This window comes from Prunus dulcis, chromosome 2 (assembly GCF_902201215.1).
Source record: "Prunus dulcis chromosome 2, ALMONDv2, whole genome shotgun sequence".
In the NCBI taxonomy this organism is placed as follows: Eukaryota; Viridiplantae; Streptophyta; class Magnoliopsida; order Rosales; family Rosaceae; genus Prunus; species Prunus dulcis.
Genome location: NC_047651.1, coordinates 21,268,506 through 21,287,042, shown reverse-complemented (window position 1 = coordinate 21,287,042; position 18,537 = coordinate 21,268,506). Strand labels below are relative to the sequence as shown.

Below are 18,537 nucleotides of genomic sequence, written 5' to 3'. Positions count from 1 at the left end.
AAGTAACCCACATCAGACGTAAAGGGACATGACATCCCTCGCATTGCACGCTATTCAACAACGTACAACACGTGTCCTCGTATTGTTGGATCACCGACCACGGTGATATTAGCAGGAGCTACCGACCGCGAAGGCCTTCCATATTTTCAAGGCGCGACTCGCTGCCCTCTCCCCACCGTTAGGCCTATCCATCTCTCTCTCTCTCTCTCTCTCTCTCTCTCTCTCTCTCTCTGAGCCCTAGATTTTCTCCCCATTTCTCTCTACCTCGACATTTCTCGGGAAAATGGTGAGTACTTCCTCTACTTCAGGCTTCTCTCTATAGGGTTTTGCATGCTAGTGTTATTATTTTAAATTTTTGTTTGCTTAACGATTCTCTTTAGTATAATCTCTGCGATTTTGGTGTTCGATCTTTGTAATTTTGACTGCTTGATTGGGAAAAATTTGTGAAATTCGTCTGTGGTGGAGTATAAGTTTCGTGAGATAGCGTGTTAGTTTTCAATTCAGTCGTGATATTCAATCGTATGATTCGACTTACTTGATCATGATTGATTCATGAGTTTTCTACAATTTTTGAGCCTCTCGTTATTGTCTTCATGCTTAATTGCAGTGCCAGTGTGCATTTTGATTTTGATTGATTCACATATAGTATGATTACTGCAATGGCCAAAAATACCCAGCCTAAGATTTTATTTCCTGGCTATATTCAGGATTTTCCTTCATATGGATTTTTTTTTTTTTTTTCTTTTGCTTGGCAGTAGTGGTGCTTAATTTTTTAAAGGGTAAGTATATCAGTATGCCTGTGCTTCATCATTCATTTTACTTTTGTTAATAGTTTTGAATTATGATATGCTTGAAGACACTCATGAGCATTTGTAGTTTGAATTATGAAGTGAGAGTTGATAAGCCGAGGGGAAGAAAAGCAGTGTGTGTTCTGTTTTAGGATGTTTGGGATTTTGATTGGTGTCAAACTTTCGGGTGCATATGTAACAGTTATGCTTGGAGAAGCTTTTGGGTGTAATTATAGGAATTTCTAGTGATGCTTTGTTGGTGTTTGATGCAATTCGGTATCGATTAAATTTCTCCAGGCAAACGCAGCGTCTGGGATGGCTGTGCATGATGAATGCAAGCTAAAGTTTTTAGAATTGAAGGCAAAACGAACTTACCGCTTCATAGTTTACAAGATAGAGGAGAAGCAAAAGCAGGTTATAGTGGAAAAGGTGGGTGAACCAGCTGATAGCTACGAGGATTTCTCTGCAAGCCTCCCTGCTGATGAATGCCGATACGCTGTCTATGACTTTGATTATGTGACTGAGGAGAACTGCCAGAAGAGCCGGATTATTTTCATTGCTTGGTAATAATTAGACTTTTAGAGTTTGACTCTGATTGTAATTATTCTTTTATCTTCCTTTTGATCGGGGCACTCATTCTAAGATCTATGTATGAAGGTCCCCTGACACATCGAAGGTGAGAAGCAAAATGATCTATGCTAGTTCGAAGGACAGGTTTAAGAGAGAGTTGGACGGTATTCAGGTAGAGTTGCAAGCTACCGATCCAACTGAAATGGGCCTTGATGTTATTAGAAGCCGGGCGACTTGAATGTTAAGCATCAGCTCAGCAACTGGAGGGGGTCGTCTCTATACTATATGGTTTTTATGTGACCTGTTTATAGTCTATGGACTTGAGTTTGGTTTACTATTGTATTGCGTTGCCTTTGAGAATGTGATTTGTAATTCGTGGATTCTTGGTTACCTCATTCTGGTGTGGATTTCTTGCCCAGCTTGCATATATACATATATATTTTTTCTGTTGCCAATAACATCGATCGTTTTTTGCATGACAAAAGAAACAAAGCAAACCCTTGAATTATGTTTTTTAAAAAACCCATGTGAAAAAGAAACACAATTTGAGCAAGAGATTCATTCAGCCAAAATTATATTTAGAACTGTAGTTTCTACAAAAGCAAGTTCCCCAAAAGATTATAAGATTTCCGATTTCAACCAGGTAAGACTGAAGCAAGGTTCTTCTCTCCAGACAAGTAAATAGCAAGCTTCTCTCTCAGGAGAGAGGCAGTATTGTCAGCAGATTCGCAAGTTTGTTGCCGGTAACCAGAATCATGATGATGAGACAAGGGCATTTCATCTTGCGCCTCATCCTCCAAATCAATAACTATATTGTGCAGAATACAGCAAACCAGAATAATCCTTGGCAACTTGTTCTTATCAGGCGTCCACATTACCCCTTGAATTATCTTCCACATCTCCTTCAGCCTCACCAACGCCCTGCGTGCCACCATCTGCGTCGCAGAGAGCCGCTTGTTAAACTCGCACTGATAGTTTGAGAGCTCTCTCACCTTGTAAGGAGTGAGAAGCCATTGCAAGAGAGGAAAACCAGAATCTCCAACTATGTATTCTCTTACTTCTGTTCCTTCTGAAAGCACCAACTTCTTCCCGTTTAAACAACTTCTTTCTTCACACAGCTTGAAAAAACCTGAACTCCGAAGGACTAGCTCATCACTCAAACTTCCTGGCCATCCTGTAATAATGTTACGGAACCTCATATCCGGGTCAACAATTGCCTGTAAGATCATGCTGCATTTTTCTTCGCAATCGAGCCAGACATCATCTGGTGAGCCCGGTGTAGGGTGGGTCATCAGGATGTGTGTGATGTCAATTGCACCACAACAATTTGGAAGGCCGCGGATTTTCTCAAACTTGGACTTTATCTCCTCCATTTCACCATGCTTTGTAGGCCAACAAAGATGGTGCAGCCCTCTTTCTTCCATTGCTTCCACAAACCTCCAGGTAATGTGAGAAACGGTTGATCGGTTTATCCCAAATGAGTCACCGATGCTCACTAAGGACTCACCAGAGCTAAGCCTCCTAAGAGCAACAGCAACTTGGTCATTTAGAGACAACTGCTTTCCATTTGAATAACTGAAGTTTGAGCTGCTAGTCATCATATCTTCCTTTACAAGTGAACAGATGTAACTGAATGTCTTTCTCGAAACTTTGAAGACAGATTCAAATTTCATTCTATCTTTTGATTTTGATTGAGATAAAGGGCCTAGAAAGTAGAGAACAAAAATATAATCATTTATCAATGTGAGTTTTCAGAACCTCTATGTCAATTCCCATAGCAGAACCAAAAGATTAGAAACCTTTGTAGAAGAGGATATAATTCATTTAATCGCAAGAGTTAAGAGTTTTGATATAGTCCAAATTGTAGTCGACTCGAACACAAGCAAAGTCAAAAAAGAAGATGGTGCAAATTTAAGTTCCTCACACAACAACATAACCAAAAGTCATTTCACATAGCAAGACTTTTGAAAAAAGTTATTTGCTAAACTATTACAAAAAAATCAATTCCTTACTAATAATTACTTCATTAAGCAAATGTTTGAAAGCTAATCTTTCAGGGCTTTAGGTATTTGGTATAATCACATCGCTAAAACCTTATGCCTTTCTGCTGTACAACTAGCAGGAGACCTCAAACTTATTCTGGGAAAATTTTCTTTCTTAACAATAAGACTGCACAAACCAAAATCATTGAATGCATGATAAAATGAGCATATTTTTAAACACTAAAAGAACACCAAATGAAAAGGCACATAACGCCACTGTACTTATTCTCGTTTGCTTACTTTGTTTCAGTCTTCGTTTGCTGACTGTTTCCTTTTCTTCTTAATTTTTTACAAACCACAACAACTGATTGTTTTTTACTTCTACCAAAGAAAATTAGTTTGCTAGATTCCCATCATCATTTTTAATGATTATGCTACCTACTCTATCCAGATAAGCATACTGATACTCTCATTTTGGACTAAACAAGCAGCTTTTTAGTTCTGTGAACTACTCTCCCACCTGATCAGGCCAAGGAATGGTAGAGCTTCCCACAATGGATCCCCCTAAAATGGTTGACAGAGCAGCATATAAGAGATAAATGCTCTGTAGGAAAGCAATCTCATTTGTAATTGGAAAGACTCAATTGAGAAGTCTGCATATTTTGATTTCATAAGAAAAGTACAGAAAAGTGCAATAAGTTCACTTTTTTCATTAAAGAACAGCACTTTGTATTGTTTTAAACAAAGAAATTAGAACAATCCAAACCTAGAGGATATCTTTGTCAACAGAATTTGAAATTTATAGATTAACTTAACATACAAGAAGATAAAGAGCACAGTTTTTATCAACATCTCATCAGAATAAATCTCTTCAACTAACAAATGAGACTTCTGAACCTAATCTTGTCATCTCAGGACACAACGAAAACAAAACATATGTGCCAGATTGTTCTTTGTTTGCCTACAAATGTTTTCCAAATCAGTCCTCTCACCTTGTTTCAGTTTTTTGCAGTACTGATTTTGGCCAGTCCAATCCCAAAAAGGCTTAGAATCAAGAATCCAGGACGGCTACTTTTTCAATTATAGTGACCCCTCATCCAAACATATATTGTTCTTAGGAAATAGCACAACACTAAGCAAAAGCCATAGCCAATACCAAGAGATCCCTATAACTATATGTTGGGTAACTAAGTAAGCAGTGGTCAAGCATACAAACAGGCTTTCCAGAATCTAATCAAGAATACAGGGCATATTCACGATGATGAACCTGAATTGATAGTATCAAGATAATATACAAAAAGGCTGAAGAGAAGAAAATGCATATACTATGAATGTTTACCGCAATCTTATCTCAAGAAAAACATACATCATCATACATTACTACAATCTAACAATCTAATAATTGAGAACTAGATGTAGCCTGTTTTGGAATTTCAGCACATACTTAGACCAAATTTCTCTTATAAACACTAACAGGATTGCCTGCTAATAGAGACATTAAAAATCAACAAAACAACAATAACATAACCAGCAAAGAAAGTCTTGATCGTTTTCAGAATTATAAATCAGGAAACTGCTAACAAAGTTCTTAATTTGCATCATTTTATTTCAAGGAAATAATAAATATAAAAACTCAATCTTATAGTTAACAACAGAATTGAGTATTAACCTATGTCATTAGATTTCACTGATACAAGGAAAACCTAAAATGGTGGCTTCAATTATCACCACACTAGGCATGCTGTGTTCTGTCTGAGCAATATTGATGAGGTAGGAGAAACCAGAGCGCGATAAATCAAATCAACAGAAGCTAAGAACTGTTAGATTGTAATAATATATACCAGAAATCCACTTGCTGAAGTTAATCCTTTATGCACAATCACAACAAACATACATGCATTATAAAATCAATCCAATTCTTCAAAACTGCATTGGACCCAAGTCCTAATATATCATCAAATACTCATAAACAACAAACCAGATATACCCACTGAGAGCCAAACCAATGCATATATTTACAGTCAACCCAATAAAACAAATTAACCAACAACCCAAGTAAAAGATAATGCGAAACACAAAGCACTTGAAGAATATTTGTACCAGTTATTCTCTGAGAGAAGTCGTCCCACCAATCAACGGGCTGGGGTTGAGAACTCAGTGAAGCAGCTGCAGCTAACACATTCTGGTCAACCTTCTTCTCTGCCTTCTTCCTCCTCTTCATCCCTCTAACGGGTCCCATTTCAAAACTTTGAAGAAAACAAACCCGGGCAAGTCAAGGCTCAAGTGTCAACCAAGAAAATTAAAGAATCTCATACAATTCAGAGGGAGACGGAGAAAACCCATTAATCAAAAACCTCCAATTTGAAGACAATGGAAGAAACAGAGATGTTGAGCAAAAGGAACATGATGCATATATGTTATATATGTGGAAGAAGATGGTTTGGCTTAAAGGGTGGGGTTAGAAGATGAAGGTTTGTAACTTTGTATATATATACATATATGTGATGCGCGACATATAAATACAGGTGCTAAATTTTGTTGGATTTCAAAGCATGCAATGCCAGTGTTAAAAAGTTGAAGAAAAATACGTGAAGGAGAAGGTTGAGTGGTGTGGAGGGAGCCAAACAAGTTGTGATTGCAAGTGACGCGGGTTGGTATTTTTGTTCAGGGCAAGACAATGAATATTAAGTTCTGGACTTGAGGGACTTCCTACCTTTTTCTTTCGCTCTGTTTGTCTATTTATTATATCATATCTCTTTTTGAACAACCGAAAAAATATTAATTTCTTTTTTAGTTGAATGATAGTTTTCTTCTCAAGTTTACAAGAGGTTTATGTTCGAAACTACCATCTCTCGGTTTTTTTTGTCAACATCGGAAAGGAGGTGAGAGTTTTCTTACACACACTGCCAATGTTTCACCAGAATTTAAACCTAAAATCATTAATCTATAAATCTAAGGACTTTACACTAACTGGACCCCATAAGCCATATTCCCGTCCCTCATTGATTAAAAAAAAGTTTCTTCTACAAAGCTCCACTCACTACCAATTGTTATTTATTTACTTATTTTGTGCCGTAAATGAAAAAATTATGAGTTTGCATGATACTCACATATTATTGTAAACAAAAAAAAAAAAAAACATTGAAGTATTTTACCAGCAATGTATTTGGTGAATCAAAGTTAAAATTGAAGTGGAAAAATTCATCCAATGGCAGCCAAAAAATATTGGCGTGCTTGTAAGAAGGAAATGGGATGTTTGTTGTCATTAATTTATGAAGGGATGATGGTTGACCCAGCACCCAAATCTGTCTTTTTTGTTTTTCCTTACAATTTTACTTTTGAACCTAGTTCCAAGCTTTTCTCCACCTCATCTTAACAGCTTCTAATTTGATTTTTTTTTTCCAATAAAAAAAACTGAAGACCGTAATATATACTTCATTAAATTTATATGTAACCAAATTATATCATTCTCAATAAAACTCTCGATTTTTAGCTAAATCCTTTTCAATTTTTTAGGTTTGGCTAAATTTTGAGTTATTTTTCTCCTTTCAAATGGAGGGTAAATGAATTCATTTTATGTAAAATTTAGACATACATTCTAGGTAGGGTGAGAAAATTGAGGGTTCAATCTTTTTTTTTTTTTTTTTCCCAAGTAATAAGAATTACAGATTGAAAGAAAATATAGAGTGAACTTTCGTCTCAGCTCATGCTGGTTAAGGATCCATGATGGTTTGGGAGCTCATTAGACATATCATAAGTTTTGGAACGCATCACACCAGTGTTCTTAAACTTTTTCTGATCTTATTTATAAATAAAAAATAAAAAATTATGATCTTATTTAGAGAAAATAAGAAGCCATTTTTGTCCTACGTAAAAATGTGTGTACAGTATACATAGGCATGGCCCCACAAGACTGCATATCTGACAGTACTTCGGCCTACAAATGTTCTAATGTACTTGGTTGGGTTGGCTCAGGTTCAGTTAGGCCCATCTTCAAATAAAACCATAGTCTGCTAACTAGGAAAAAATCATTGTTCTTTTCAAGAACATATCAGAAGTGTTAAGACAGCTTTAGCTTAGCTTGGCTCTATATATACTTTCCTCTAATAGTGAGAAGAATACCAATTCAGTTTTCACAACTTACAAAACCAATAGAGAAAACAATTCATCGTTTCTTTTTAGAAAATAAAAAATAAACTTATAAATACAATCATTACTCTAAACTATAAGCGGAGGAGGTTTCTCATATACACATAACCCTATCAAGGTGTTACGAAAGTTCGAACCTGATACCACCAGTCTGCAAGTCAATATCCTTTTCTACTAGACTAGACCCACGTTGGCAACACTTCATCGTTCCATTTGACATGGAGAGTTTAGACAAGAATCAAAATTTTCTTTATCAATAAGAAAGAAACATCTCAGTTCTATAAATCTTTGCCTCAAACTAGGCGGCAATCTGTGGCTTTTCAGCCTATTCGTACAAATAATAGTTTGATGAGAAGGATAATATGTTTTTCCAACATATAGTTAACAGGAAAGCGTAGGACACTGTACATGCTTGCATTGTTATCAGCAGATTGCTTCTTTTGAAAAACTGAAGATATATGACCCTTTTCACCAGACGCGTATCACATCCTTCTCTTAATCTTACCACTGATGGCACTCAACCCACCATTATCAGCTCCTGTACATGTAGTTGTAGCTACTGGTATCGAATTGGTACTTGTCGTTAAAGCTACTGGTATCAATCAGTACTTGTAGTTGTAGCTATGGGTACTTGAAAACATTGCTGAAATTGGACAAGCGGATAAGAGATGTCCCTTTTCACCACACCGATAGCACATCCTTCTCTTAATCTTACCACTGATGGCACTCAACCCACCATTATCAGCTTCTGTACCTGTAGTTGTAGCTACTGGTATCGAATTGGTCCTCATAGTTGTCGCTACTGGTATCGAATTGGTCCTCATAGTTGTAGCTACTGGTATTGAATTGGTACTTGTAGCTATGGATATTGAACGGGTACTTGAAAACATAGTTGCTGAAATTGGACAAGCGGACAAGAGATGTCCCTTTTCACCACACCGGTAGCATGTCCTCCTCTTAATCTTACCACTGACGGCACTCAACCCACCATTATCAGCTCCTGTACTTGTTGTAGCTACTGGTATCGAATTGGTCCTTGTAGTTGCAGCTACTGGTATTGAATTGGCCCTTGTAGTTGTAGCTACTGGTATCGAATGAGTACTTCTTGTTGTAGCTATGGATATTGAATGGGTACTTGAAAACATAGTTGCTGAAATTGGACAAGCGGACAAGAGATGCCCCTTTTCACCACACCGGTAGCATGTCCTCCTCTTTATCTTACCACTGACAGTACTCGACTCAGTATTATCAGCTCCTGTATCTGTAGTTGTAGCTACTGGTATCGAATTGGCACCTGTGGTTGGGGCTACTGATATTGAATGGGTACTTGAATTTGTAGGTGCATAATTTGAAGGGGTCCCTGCTCTTTTCAGAGGTACAGCACAGCTTATCTTGACAGGTCTTCCACATACAACCTTCTGATCTAACTTCAATGCCAGCGTCAGCGAGAGACTATCTGAGAAATTCACGTGAGCATAACCTCGGAATTCCCCTGTTTCCTTATCCATGCCAAAATGTATAGACGATATCTTGCAATCTGAAAAAAGTTTCTTCAGATCATCCTCAGTAATATCCCATGACAAATTTCCAACATAGATTCTATTGTACCCCTCCACAATTTGTGGGGCAAAATCAGATACTTTATTGGCTCGAGTTGCCTTGTAAGGCTGGATTTTCAGAAATAGTTCACCCCTGAGACAAAAAGAAGTTCCATTAGAATCACGAGAGAATTGGCCAATTCTACAACAAATTGAGTAATCAAAAAGAACCAAACTCACATTTCAGCTCCATCAAGATCCAAGGCTCGTTTAGCGGCAGCTTCTGTCTGTAGAAACATTAGAATATTGAGATGAGAAATGATAAACAATCTTGTATTCAGCATGAACTTATATTTTCTAATAATCATAAAACAAAAGATTAGCATAAATTGATTCATAGGTTGTGTGATGCTATTAGTTCTACCACAGTCTAGTAGTGGTGAGCTGCTAAATTATCCTGGTCCTCCACTTTGGATATGACTCGTAAATACACAGCTTTCTAATTGTACCTTACTTAAATGCAGAAAATAATACATACAAAATTTCTTACCTTAAAGCTAATAATAGCAATTCCTCTAAACTTCCCACCCTCAGGAAACCTCAGACAATCAACTTCAGTTATTGTGCCACAGCTTTCAAAGTAACTTTGAATATCGTCCTCAGTCGAGTAATAAGGAATGCCTCCCACAAAAACTTTTGTAGGAACATCCCCATTCGCTTGGCTAAACAAAATGACAGAACACAAACAGAATGAGGCACAAAATACAGAACATATATTCACATGGAAAGCATAAACCTTCCATTCAATCTATATTGCCTCCCATACTTTACAAAATCAACCAATCTTCTACTAAACACTAGCGGTTCGAGTGTTGAGGTAAAATATAGGAACAAAGAAACTGAACTTACCAAAACAACAAATTAAACAATATCATAATCAAAACAAAGTTGACAAAAAAAAAAAAACACACACACACACATACAAATTCAAATTGAGCACGAAGGCTACTATCTAAAATTACCTATCACTGTTGTTATCTGTCTCTTTGACACTTTGCTCCTCAGTCCCAAGCTCACCATCCTTCTTCTCTTCCTCATTCTTTGCCTCCTTTCTCTTCTTCTTATTCTTTTTCTTGGGCTTCTTAGCCTCCTCCTTCACAACCTCATTTTCCTCTGAACTCAAAGATCCATTTTCTTCCTTCTTATCTCTCTTCCTCTTCTTTTTCTTCTCCTCCTTCTTCTCATCCCCCAAATCCTCTGACCCAACTTCCCTCTTATCTTCCTCGCCCTTGTTTTCCTCAAAATTACCACCACTGCCACTCCCACTCACCGCCTCTGAATCTCGCAAAGCAAGGAACTTTCTACGTTTCTCTCGCTTAGACAATCTGGGTTTGTGAGTTGCGGAGTCCAGAAGCACTTTCAGCGACTGGGGCTTTGAATTCGGGTCTGGGATTTCCAGAGAGGTATGAAGCGGATGTGCAACGGAGCCGGTTCCCACGTTAGAGGGTGCAGCAAGATCGGTGGGCGTCGAGGTTGTGAGACGGTGAGGCGAGTTGGTTGTGTAATCCAGCGGCAAATGTGAGTTCAAAAATTGGGGGATTGGAGAATTGATGAGATGGGTGGTTGGGTAACTGGAAGAGGCTGGATGTTCATACTGAGAAACGTTGGTTTGGGGGTTCCAATAGTACACCACCCCAAGGTTACCGTCGAACATGCCAGTCCATGGCGGTGGGAGTGTAGGATCGGAAAAATAGACGAGTGGAAGATAGTGAGGCAGCGTCGCCGGTGGGTTTCCATGATGTGCCATGGTCGGAACGGCTCTGATACCAATTATTAGGTACCCGAGAAACACACAAGGAAATTTCCGACCAAAAGAAAGGGGCAGAAAAGGAAATAAAGCAGAAGAGAGAACTGAAAACAAAACAATTCTTCATTCATGTCCCAAAATGGAAAAAAACTTGTACAATTTTTGTTAGGTACCCATGTTACGTTTCAAAAACAATTTTTTCATTTTATAGATATCAAAGCAAATTCCGAAAGTTTATATCAACCTCCACAATCTATTCATTTCTAACAAGATATTGTTCAGGCTACTCTACCTAAATTTGATAAATAGGGTTGAGATAAAGTCATATTTGACATAGGTAGGTAATGGCATCATTTTCGTTATACCTATGTTTATTCATATATTGCAAAATTTAGGATATTAATTTCGTAAGGCACTAAAGTAAATGAGTCTTTATTTTATTTAGAAATTGCGTTGACGCAATCTTTCCTTTATCTTATGTGTACAAGGCTTATCTTTACCTGACCTTGATTTTCAGGGGAGGATGTATTATAAAAAGTGAATTCAAATCAAAGACGAGAGAGCTTACAAGTTTGTGCAAAGCCAACAACTCAACCTCTTAAGAAGCTTAGCCATATTCAACTTTTTGGCATTATTGTTAGACTCAAAATTGGGTCTGAGATTTTCATTTCAATTCATGTTTATAAATTTCTCAATCCATCAAATGCTAACAACACATGCATAAAGATCTTGAAATCCAATGCAAAAACATTATATCTAATATTATTATGGTTCTTTCAAGTTCAACTAATGTGAACTTATACCAAATTGGATTTGTGGCAATTAGCCAAATAGAGTTATGATGAAGGAAAACACAGATGTTTGTTTGGTAAGTTGCCGAATGAGATTATCTGCCGCATTGTTTCTTTTCTCCCTTCAGAATCTGCATTAGAAACCAGTTTGCTTTCAAGAACACAACTTTAGTGAAACAGGCAGCAGTGTATCGGCTATACTTTTTGTTAGAATATAATCAGTAAATGTTTTATACTATAGGATCACTATATTATTGCACAACTCTTAAAATATAAACAGTAGTCAAATTACGAAATCTGTATAAATGTGTAAATATAAATTAAGTACAGAATACTGACTTTTATTGAAGATAGAGGCTTGCGTATTCGCAATGTCCTAAAGACAGAATTTCGCCTCTTCTTAGTGCTTGAAGTTCAACAGACGTCTATCTCCCCAGGATTCAACTATCTATAATTGAAGGGTCCAGCACCGGATCCTTGAATTCTGGCGAACGTTGGTGTTCTTCTCTCCAATACAGTTGGTAACTTTAAAATAATATGAGATAGTTTAAGGAAAAAGAGATTCGTCTTATGGCCTAGGACTTGTGGTTTTATAATAGAATTACACCCCTTCAAAATAGCAGTTGGTATCAGTTATACCTGTTAAAATTCAAACAAAAAGATAAGTCTTTCTGGTTTGAATTTAACTTCTACCAAAAGAAATCCGAAAATTAAAAAATAATTATTTTATTTTCGGGCTAGGTATATTTATTTTATTTACCAGAAATAAAGAAATCCCAAGTCTTGATTATTAAATATTAATACTAATCAAGCAAGCCAACCATGATAGTCTTCACTACCAAGCCCATCAGCCCACCAATCTTTATTTAATTGATGTTAAGGTTTCATGCTTATAAAGTATATGGAACCTTTTGTTTTTCTCCAATGTGGAACATTTGCTTTCAAACTTCCAAGAGAAGATATTATATTCATAGAGTATAGCCGGGCGGCTATACTTTTAAAATATTCTATTTATAGATACTCTTTCAATATTATATTTTTGAGTATAGCCGAGCGGATATAAGCTTTAATTTTATATTTATGGAGGATATCCGCGCGGCTAGACCGTTAAAATATCCTATTTTTGAGTACTGCCGGGCGGCTGTACTCTTAAAATATTCTATTTAGAGAGTATAGCCGCGCGGCTGTACTCTTAAAATATTTTATTTTGGAATATAGCCGTTCTGCCGTACTCTCTATAGATGCTGCTGCTGATGTGGTTGCTGGATTTCTATCTCATTATTGACAAAGTTGATCCCTTAAGGCATCCGAGGAGGCTGAAATTGCAATTTGGCAAAGGTGGTGAATATCTCCTCTTGGTCACCATTGCAGCCAACAATAAACTCCACTTGGAGTTGGAGATTTCCCCAGAGACAGAGAAGCACGACTCGAGGTTCATCAAAGGCATTTTGGTCGAGTCTCATTACACAGTTATACTCTGCTAACGATGTGCAGAATGATCCTAAAAGCTACTGCATGGCAAGCACAGCTCTGTCATTAGGAAGTCAAAAGCCATACAATATTGCCTCATCTGAAAGTAATTAAGTTGGAGGGATTTTCAAATCAAGAGAATGAGACCTCTTTGGCAGAGCATATGAGAGATTTAGTTACAGTGGAGTGGAGCCAGTAATCATAACAGCATCAAATGAGAATTGCTTGGGGAGAGGCCAAAGAGTTTGAGCAACCATGGAATGGAAAAGATGCAAAACAAGAGTTCCCTTTGTGTTTTTGGAACAAGATATTAATGAGCTGTGTACAGAACATTGATCACATTGGTCTAACGATTTACTATAATTTGCTTCTTAGACCAACCCAAATTACCCATACATATTTTGAAATTTGTGGTTCTTAACATATTTGCATCTTTTAAACATGTTTTTTTTTAAATCTGCCACACCCCCATATTTTTATTTTCCCACTATTCAAGTAAATGATAGCAGATCGATTTCAAGCAGAAGATACAAAACAAACAAGGCATTTCAAATGATTTGGAAAGACAAACCAACTAGCTGAGATCTACTGTTCTCTTACGACATAAAACCAAAGAAAAACACTCGTAAAACATACAACAAAAGTACATGAAAACACTTAATCGTTCCTTTTGACATGGAGAGTTTAAGCAAGAATCAAAATTTGCTTTATCAACAAGAAAGAAACATCTCAGTTCTACAAATCTTTGCCTCAAACTAAGCTGCAATCTGTCGCTTTTCAGCCTATTCGAAAAAATATAGTTTGATGAGAAGGATAATATGTTTTTCCTACATATAGTTAACAGGAAAACTTAGGACACTGCCTACACGCTTGCATTGTTATCAGCAGATTGCTTCTTTGGACAAGCTGAAGAAATATGACCCTTTTCACCACACTCGTAGCACGTCCTTCTCTTAATCTTACCACTGATGGCACTCAACCCACCATTATCAGCTCCTGTAGTTGTAGCTACTGGTATCGAATTGGTATTTGTAGTTGTAGCTACTGGTATCAAATTGGTACTTGTAGTTGTAGCTACTGGTATCGAATCAGTACTTATAGTTGTAGCTATGGGTATTGAATGGGTACTTGAAAACGTAGTTGCTGTGATTGGACAAGCGGATGAGAGATGTCCCTTTTCACCACACTGGTAGCATGTCCTTCTCTTAATCTTACCACTGACCGCACTCAACCCAATATCATCAGCCCCTGTATCTGTAGTTGTAGCTACTGGTATCGAATCAGCACTTGTAGTTGTAGTTACAGCAATTGAATGGGTACTTGAAAATGTAGTTGCTGCCATTGGACAAGCAGATGAGAGATGTCCCTTTTCACCACACTGGTAGCATGTCCTTCTCTTAATCTTACCACTGACGGTACTCAACTCAGTATTATCAGCTCCTGTATCTGTAGTTGTAGCTACTGGTATTGTATTGGCACCTGTGGTTGGGGCTACTGATATTGAATGGGTACTTGAATTTGTAGGTGCAGAATTTGAAGGGGTCCCTGCTCTTTTCAGAGGTACTGCACAGCTTATCTTGACAGGTCTTCCACATACAACCTTCTGATCTAACTTCAATGCCAGCGTCAGCGAGAGACTATCAGAGAAATTCACGTGAGCATAACCTCGGAATTCCCCTGTTTCCTTATCCATGCCAAAATGTATAGACGATATCTTGCAATCTGAAAAAAGTTTCTTCAGATCATCCTCAGTAATATCCCATGACAAATTTCCAACATAGATTCTATTGTACCCCTCCACAATTTGTGGGGCAAAATCAGATACTTTATTGGCTCGAGTTGCCTTGTAAGGCTGGATTTTCAGAAATAGTTCACCCCTGAGACAATAAGAAGTTCCATTAGAATCACGTGAGAATTGGCCAATTCTACAACAAATTGAATAACCAATGAGAACCAAACTCACATTTCAGCTCCATCAAGAGCCAAGGCTCGTTTAGCGGCAGCTTCTGTCTGTAGAAACATTAGAATGTTGAGATGAGAAACGATAAACAATCTTGTATTCAGCATGAACTTATATTTTCTAATAATCGAAAAACAAAAGATTAGCATAAATTGATTCAGAGGTTGTGTGATGCTATTATTTCTACCACAGATTGGGCCATATAACTTATACCATTCTGGAAAACTTATTTAACTGAATTTAGGCAGATCAGCTACTTAGTGTCATCACTAACAATACAACTAACTGACTTTTAAGATTTTTTCAAAAACATATTGACGAGTCATATCCAAAGTGGAGGAGCCACAAGAATTTGGCAGCTCACCATCACCACCACAAGACTTTGCTTGTAAGATTTGTGAAGAGAATTTCAATTCTAAGTTACATTGGCAAGGACATAAATACACAGCTTTCTAATTTTGCCCAAATTAAATGCAGAAAATAATTTACAAATTTTTTACCTTAAAGCTAATAATAGCAATTCCTCTAAACTTCCCACTGTCAGGAAACCTCAGACAATCAACTTCAGTTATTGTGCCACAGCTTTCAAAGTAACTTCGAATATCGTCCTCGGTAGAGTAATAAGGAATGCCTCCGACATAAATTTTTGTAGGAACATCCCCGTTCGTTTGCCTAAACAAAATGACAGAACACATACAGAATGAGGCAAAAACTATAGAACACATTTTCACATAGAAAGCAGATATCTTCCGATCAATCTAAATTGCCTCCCATACAAAATCAACTGATCTTCTACTAAACACTTTCTAAACACTAGGGGTTCAAGTGTTGAGCTAAAATATAGGAACAGAGAAACTGAACTTACCAAAACAACAATAATTAAACTAAAAATTCTAATTAAACAATATCATAATCAAAACAAAGTTGACAAAAAAAAAAAAAAAAAAGCACAAATTCAATTTGAGCACAAGGGGTATCGTCTAAAATTACCAATCACTGTTATTATTTGTCTCTTTGACACTTTGCTCCTCACTCCCAAGCTCACCATCCTTTTTCTCTTCCTCATTCTTTGCCTCCTTCTTTCTCTTCTTATTCTTCTTCTTCTTCTTCTTATTCTTTTTCTTTGGCCTTTTAGCCTCCTCCTTCACAACCTCATTTTCCTCTGAACTCAAAACTCCATTTTTTTCCTCCTCATCTCTCTTCCTCTTCTTCTTTTTCTTTTCCTCCTTCTTCTCATCCCCCAAATCCTCTGACTCCACTTCCCCTTTATCTTCCTCGCCCTTGTTTTCCTCAAAATTGCCACCAGTGCCACTCCCACTCACCGCCTCTGAACCTCGCAAAGCAAGGAGCTTTCTACGTTTCTCTCGCTTGGACAATCTGGGTTTCTGGGTTGCAGAGTCCAGGAGCACTTTCAGCGACTGGGGCTCCGAATTCGGGTCCGCGTTTTCTGACCCATCAGTTTGCGGGTCGGTTTTAGCTACCGATTCTAGTAAGGATTGAGCTAGTGTTTCTCTTAGCTTTTGCTTCAGCCTTCTGTTTGACAAAACCATCTGTGCAAAGTGATGGCTTTTACTGAAGAACTCTCTGAAGAGAATGAGAAGGCAAGGACCAAAGCCGCCAAAGCCAAAGGTTTTGGCCTGAGGTTTTGGTTCGTACAGAAAACGGAGGCAAGCGTAGTCGATTGAACGACGTCGTACAGGTGCATGCTTAGAGATTTATTTTGGGCCGACGCCAATGGTGGATTCGGAGTGGTGGTTCGGTGCTTGGACCTGGGCTTGACATTTTGAGCCTGAAAATGTGGGGGCCCGCTTTTTTTTGTTCTAATAAATTGTATAGCCGGCCGGCTATACTCTGGGTTTTTTTATAAAAAGAGTATAGCCGGCCGGCTATACTATTTTTGACACGTGGCTAAATGGGCACGGCGCAAGGCAGCCTTTTTTTATTTTTATAAATAGTATAGCCGGACGGCTATACTCAGATTTAATAAAAATAGTATAGCCGTCCGGCTATACTGTTTTGACACGTGGCCAAGCGGGCGCTAGACGCCCGGCGGTCCCCTTTTTTTAAATAAATAGTAGAGCCGCGCGGCTATACCCAGTGTTTTAAAAATAAAAAGAGTATAGCCACAAGGGTATACTTCATTTTTTAAATCAAAAATACTATAGCCGGGCAGCTATACTCGGGATTTTATTTTATTTTATTTTTCCATAAAAAAGAGGATAGCCGCACTGTGGTCCTTTTAAAAAAAAAATAAATAGTATAGCCGAGTGGCGTACGCTTTACATATGACTTCACTTTCCCAGTCAATTTTTTTATTTAAAAAATTTAGTTTTCCCCGATTTTTGTTTATCAATAACGATAGTTTACAGCCTTATCCATTACTATTAGGCCATTATCCGAGCTTCTATTGTCCCCTTTTGAGTTTTTACTTTTCCAGAGCTATTACTCGTATAAAGAACTTAGTATTTTCACGTACGTATGTATTTTTCATGTTTAATACACTTGTTTTTTACAAAATTTTCAATTATACACCCAAAATTTAGGTATTATACACATAATTTTCGAATGTTATTAAATACCAATAATATGTATTAAAAAGAATTCGAGTCTGGGTTTTCTGACCCATCAGTTTGCTTGTCTGTTTTTGTAAGAACCCAAAACAAAATATCTAAAAAGAAAGAAAATATCTAAAAAGTAAAGAAAATATCTTTTAGCGAAATGACCAAATTGCCCTCGCATTATTTTAAAAGTGAAAATTTGATCGGTAGTTAATTTAATGCAAATACCACTCTTCCTCCCGGACATACACACGCTCGCTTCGACCTTTCCCTCTTCCTTCTTAAAGCCGCCTTCCCGCCACACCATTACCGTGACAATGACACTGACCGCACCGTGCTAATCGAAGTTTCAAGTCGCCGCTTGCCCTTTCCCCGACCAGCACCAGCCGCAGGGGCGCCGGAGCCTGGCCGGAATCGGCCATTGTTGCCGTCGATCGTGTTCGAACTTTCAGTTCGAATATCTCCCTCATTTCTTCACCAAATCTTTCGAGTGAGGCACCAGGAGCTCGGCAGAAGTGTAAAGGAGACATCTGAGGGATCGAAGTAGCTTGGACCATCTGTGAGTGGACCTTCTTTCATAAATCAGATTTCATGAATGAATTGATGTGCTTTTATATGAACTGATGTGCTTTTATATAAAAATAGATTTTATAAATGATTTTATATAAATGAGTTTTATAAATGAGTTTATTTGAGTAAGTTTCTTCATTCAGTCTTTGAGTAAGTTTTAATACAATCTTGAATATGATCAGTACAGTAATAATTCTATAAGTCGGTGCTGCTTATTTACCAGTTACAGAAACAGAGTTTGAGTTTTGAATCAGTTAAGTCCGCAGCACGACTTGAGTTTTACAGTTATTATTCAGATATTTCTTTTTAAAAGGACATTATTTTAAAACCACCTCGCACCCGTTTTTCTTTATG

General features: G+C 37.5%; 4 protein-coding genes across 5 annotated transcripts; 1 reads left to right on the top strand and 3 right to left on the bottom strand.

Annotated features, from left to right (window-relative positions):
- The first annotated feature begins 144 nt into the window (after window positions 1-144).
- On the top strand, window positions 145-1,816 carry LOC117619685 (actin-depolymerizing factor 2). Its single transcript, XM_034349691.1, has 3 exons — window positions 145-286; window positions 1,086-1,351; window positions 1,446-1,816. The coding sequence occupies exons 1-3, from the start codon at window positions 284-286 to the stop codon at window positions 1,594-1,596; spliced, it is 420 nt and encodes a 139-aa protein (XP_034205582.1). The 5' UTR covers window positions 145-283; the 3' UTR covers window positions 1,597-1,816.
- Window positions 1,817-1,848: 32 nt separating this feature from the next.
- Window positions 1,849-5,911, bottom strand: LOC117619684 (protein ALP1-like). Its single transcript, XM_034349690.1, has 2 exons — window positions 5,441-5,911; window positions 1,849-3,063 (listed from the first exon to the last, which is right to left on the bottom strand). Exons 1-2 carry the CDS (start codon window positions 5,577-5,579, stop codon window positions 1,994-1,996), a joined length of 1,209 nt encoding a protein of 402 aa, XP_034205581.1. The 5' UTR covers window positions 5,580-5,911; the 3' UTR covers window positions 1,849-1,993.
- A 1,804-nt stretch (window positions 5,912-7,715) lies between these two features.
- LOC117619681 lies at window positions 7,716-11,146 on the bottom strand. 2 transcript variants are annotated; one of them, XM_034349688.1, is made up of 5 exons: window positions 10,050-11,146; window positions 9,578-9,749; window positions 9,268-9,314; window positions 8,090-9,181; window positions 7,716-8,056 (listed from the first exon to the last, which is right to left on the bottom strand). In XM_034349688.1, the coding sequence occupies exons 1-4, from the start codon at window positions 10,832-10,834 to the stop codon at window positions 8,092-8,094; spliced, it is 2,094 nt and encodes a 697-aa protein (XP_034205579.1). In that variant the 5' UTR covers window positions 10,835-11,146; the 3' UTR covers window positions 7,716-8,056; window positions 8,090-8,091. The 2 variants fall into 2 exon arrangements, with proteins under 2 accessions (XP_034205579.1, XP_034205578.1); XM_034349687.1 differs by having other exon boundaries at window positions 7,716-9,181; window positions 10,050-11,145.
- A 2,477-nt stretch (window positions 11,147-13,623) lies between these two features.
- On the bottom strand, window positions 13,624-16,778 carry LOC117619682 (protein gar2-like). The gene is made up of 4 exons (XM_034349689.1): window positions 16,046-16,778; window positions 15,556-15,727; window positions 15,059-15,105; window positions 13,624-14,972 (listed from the first exon to the last, which is right to left on the bottom strand). The coding sequence occupies exons 1-4, from the start codon at window positions 16,603-16,605 to the stop codon at window positions 13,958-13,960; spliced, it is 1,794 nt and encodes a 597-aa protein (XP_034205580.1). The 5' UTR covers window positions 16,606-16,778; the 3' UTR covers window positions 13,624-13,957.
- Window positions 16,779-18,537: the final 1,759 nt, after the last annotated feature.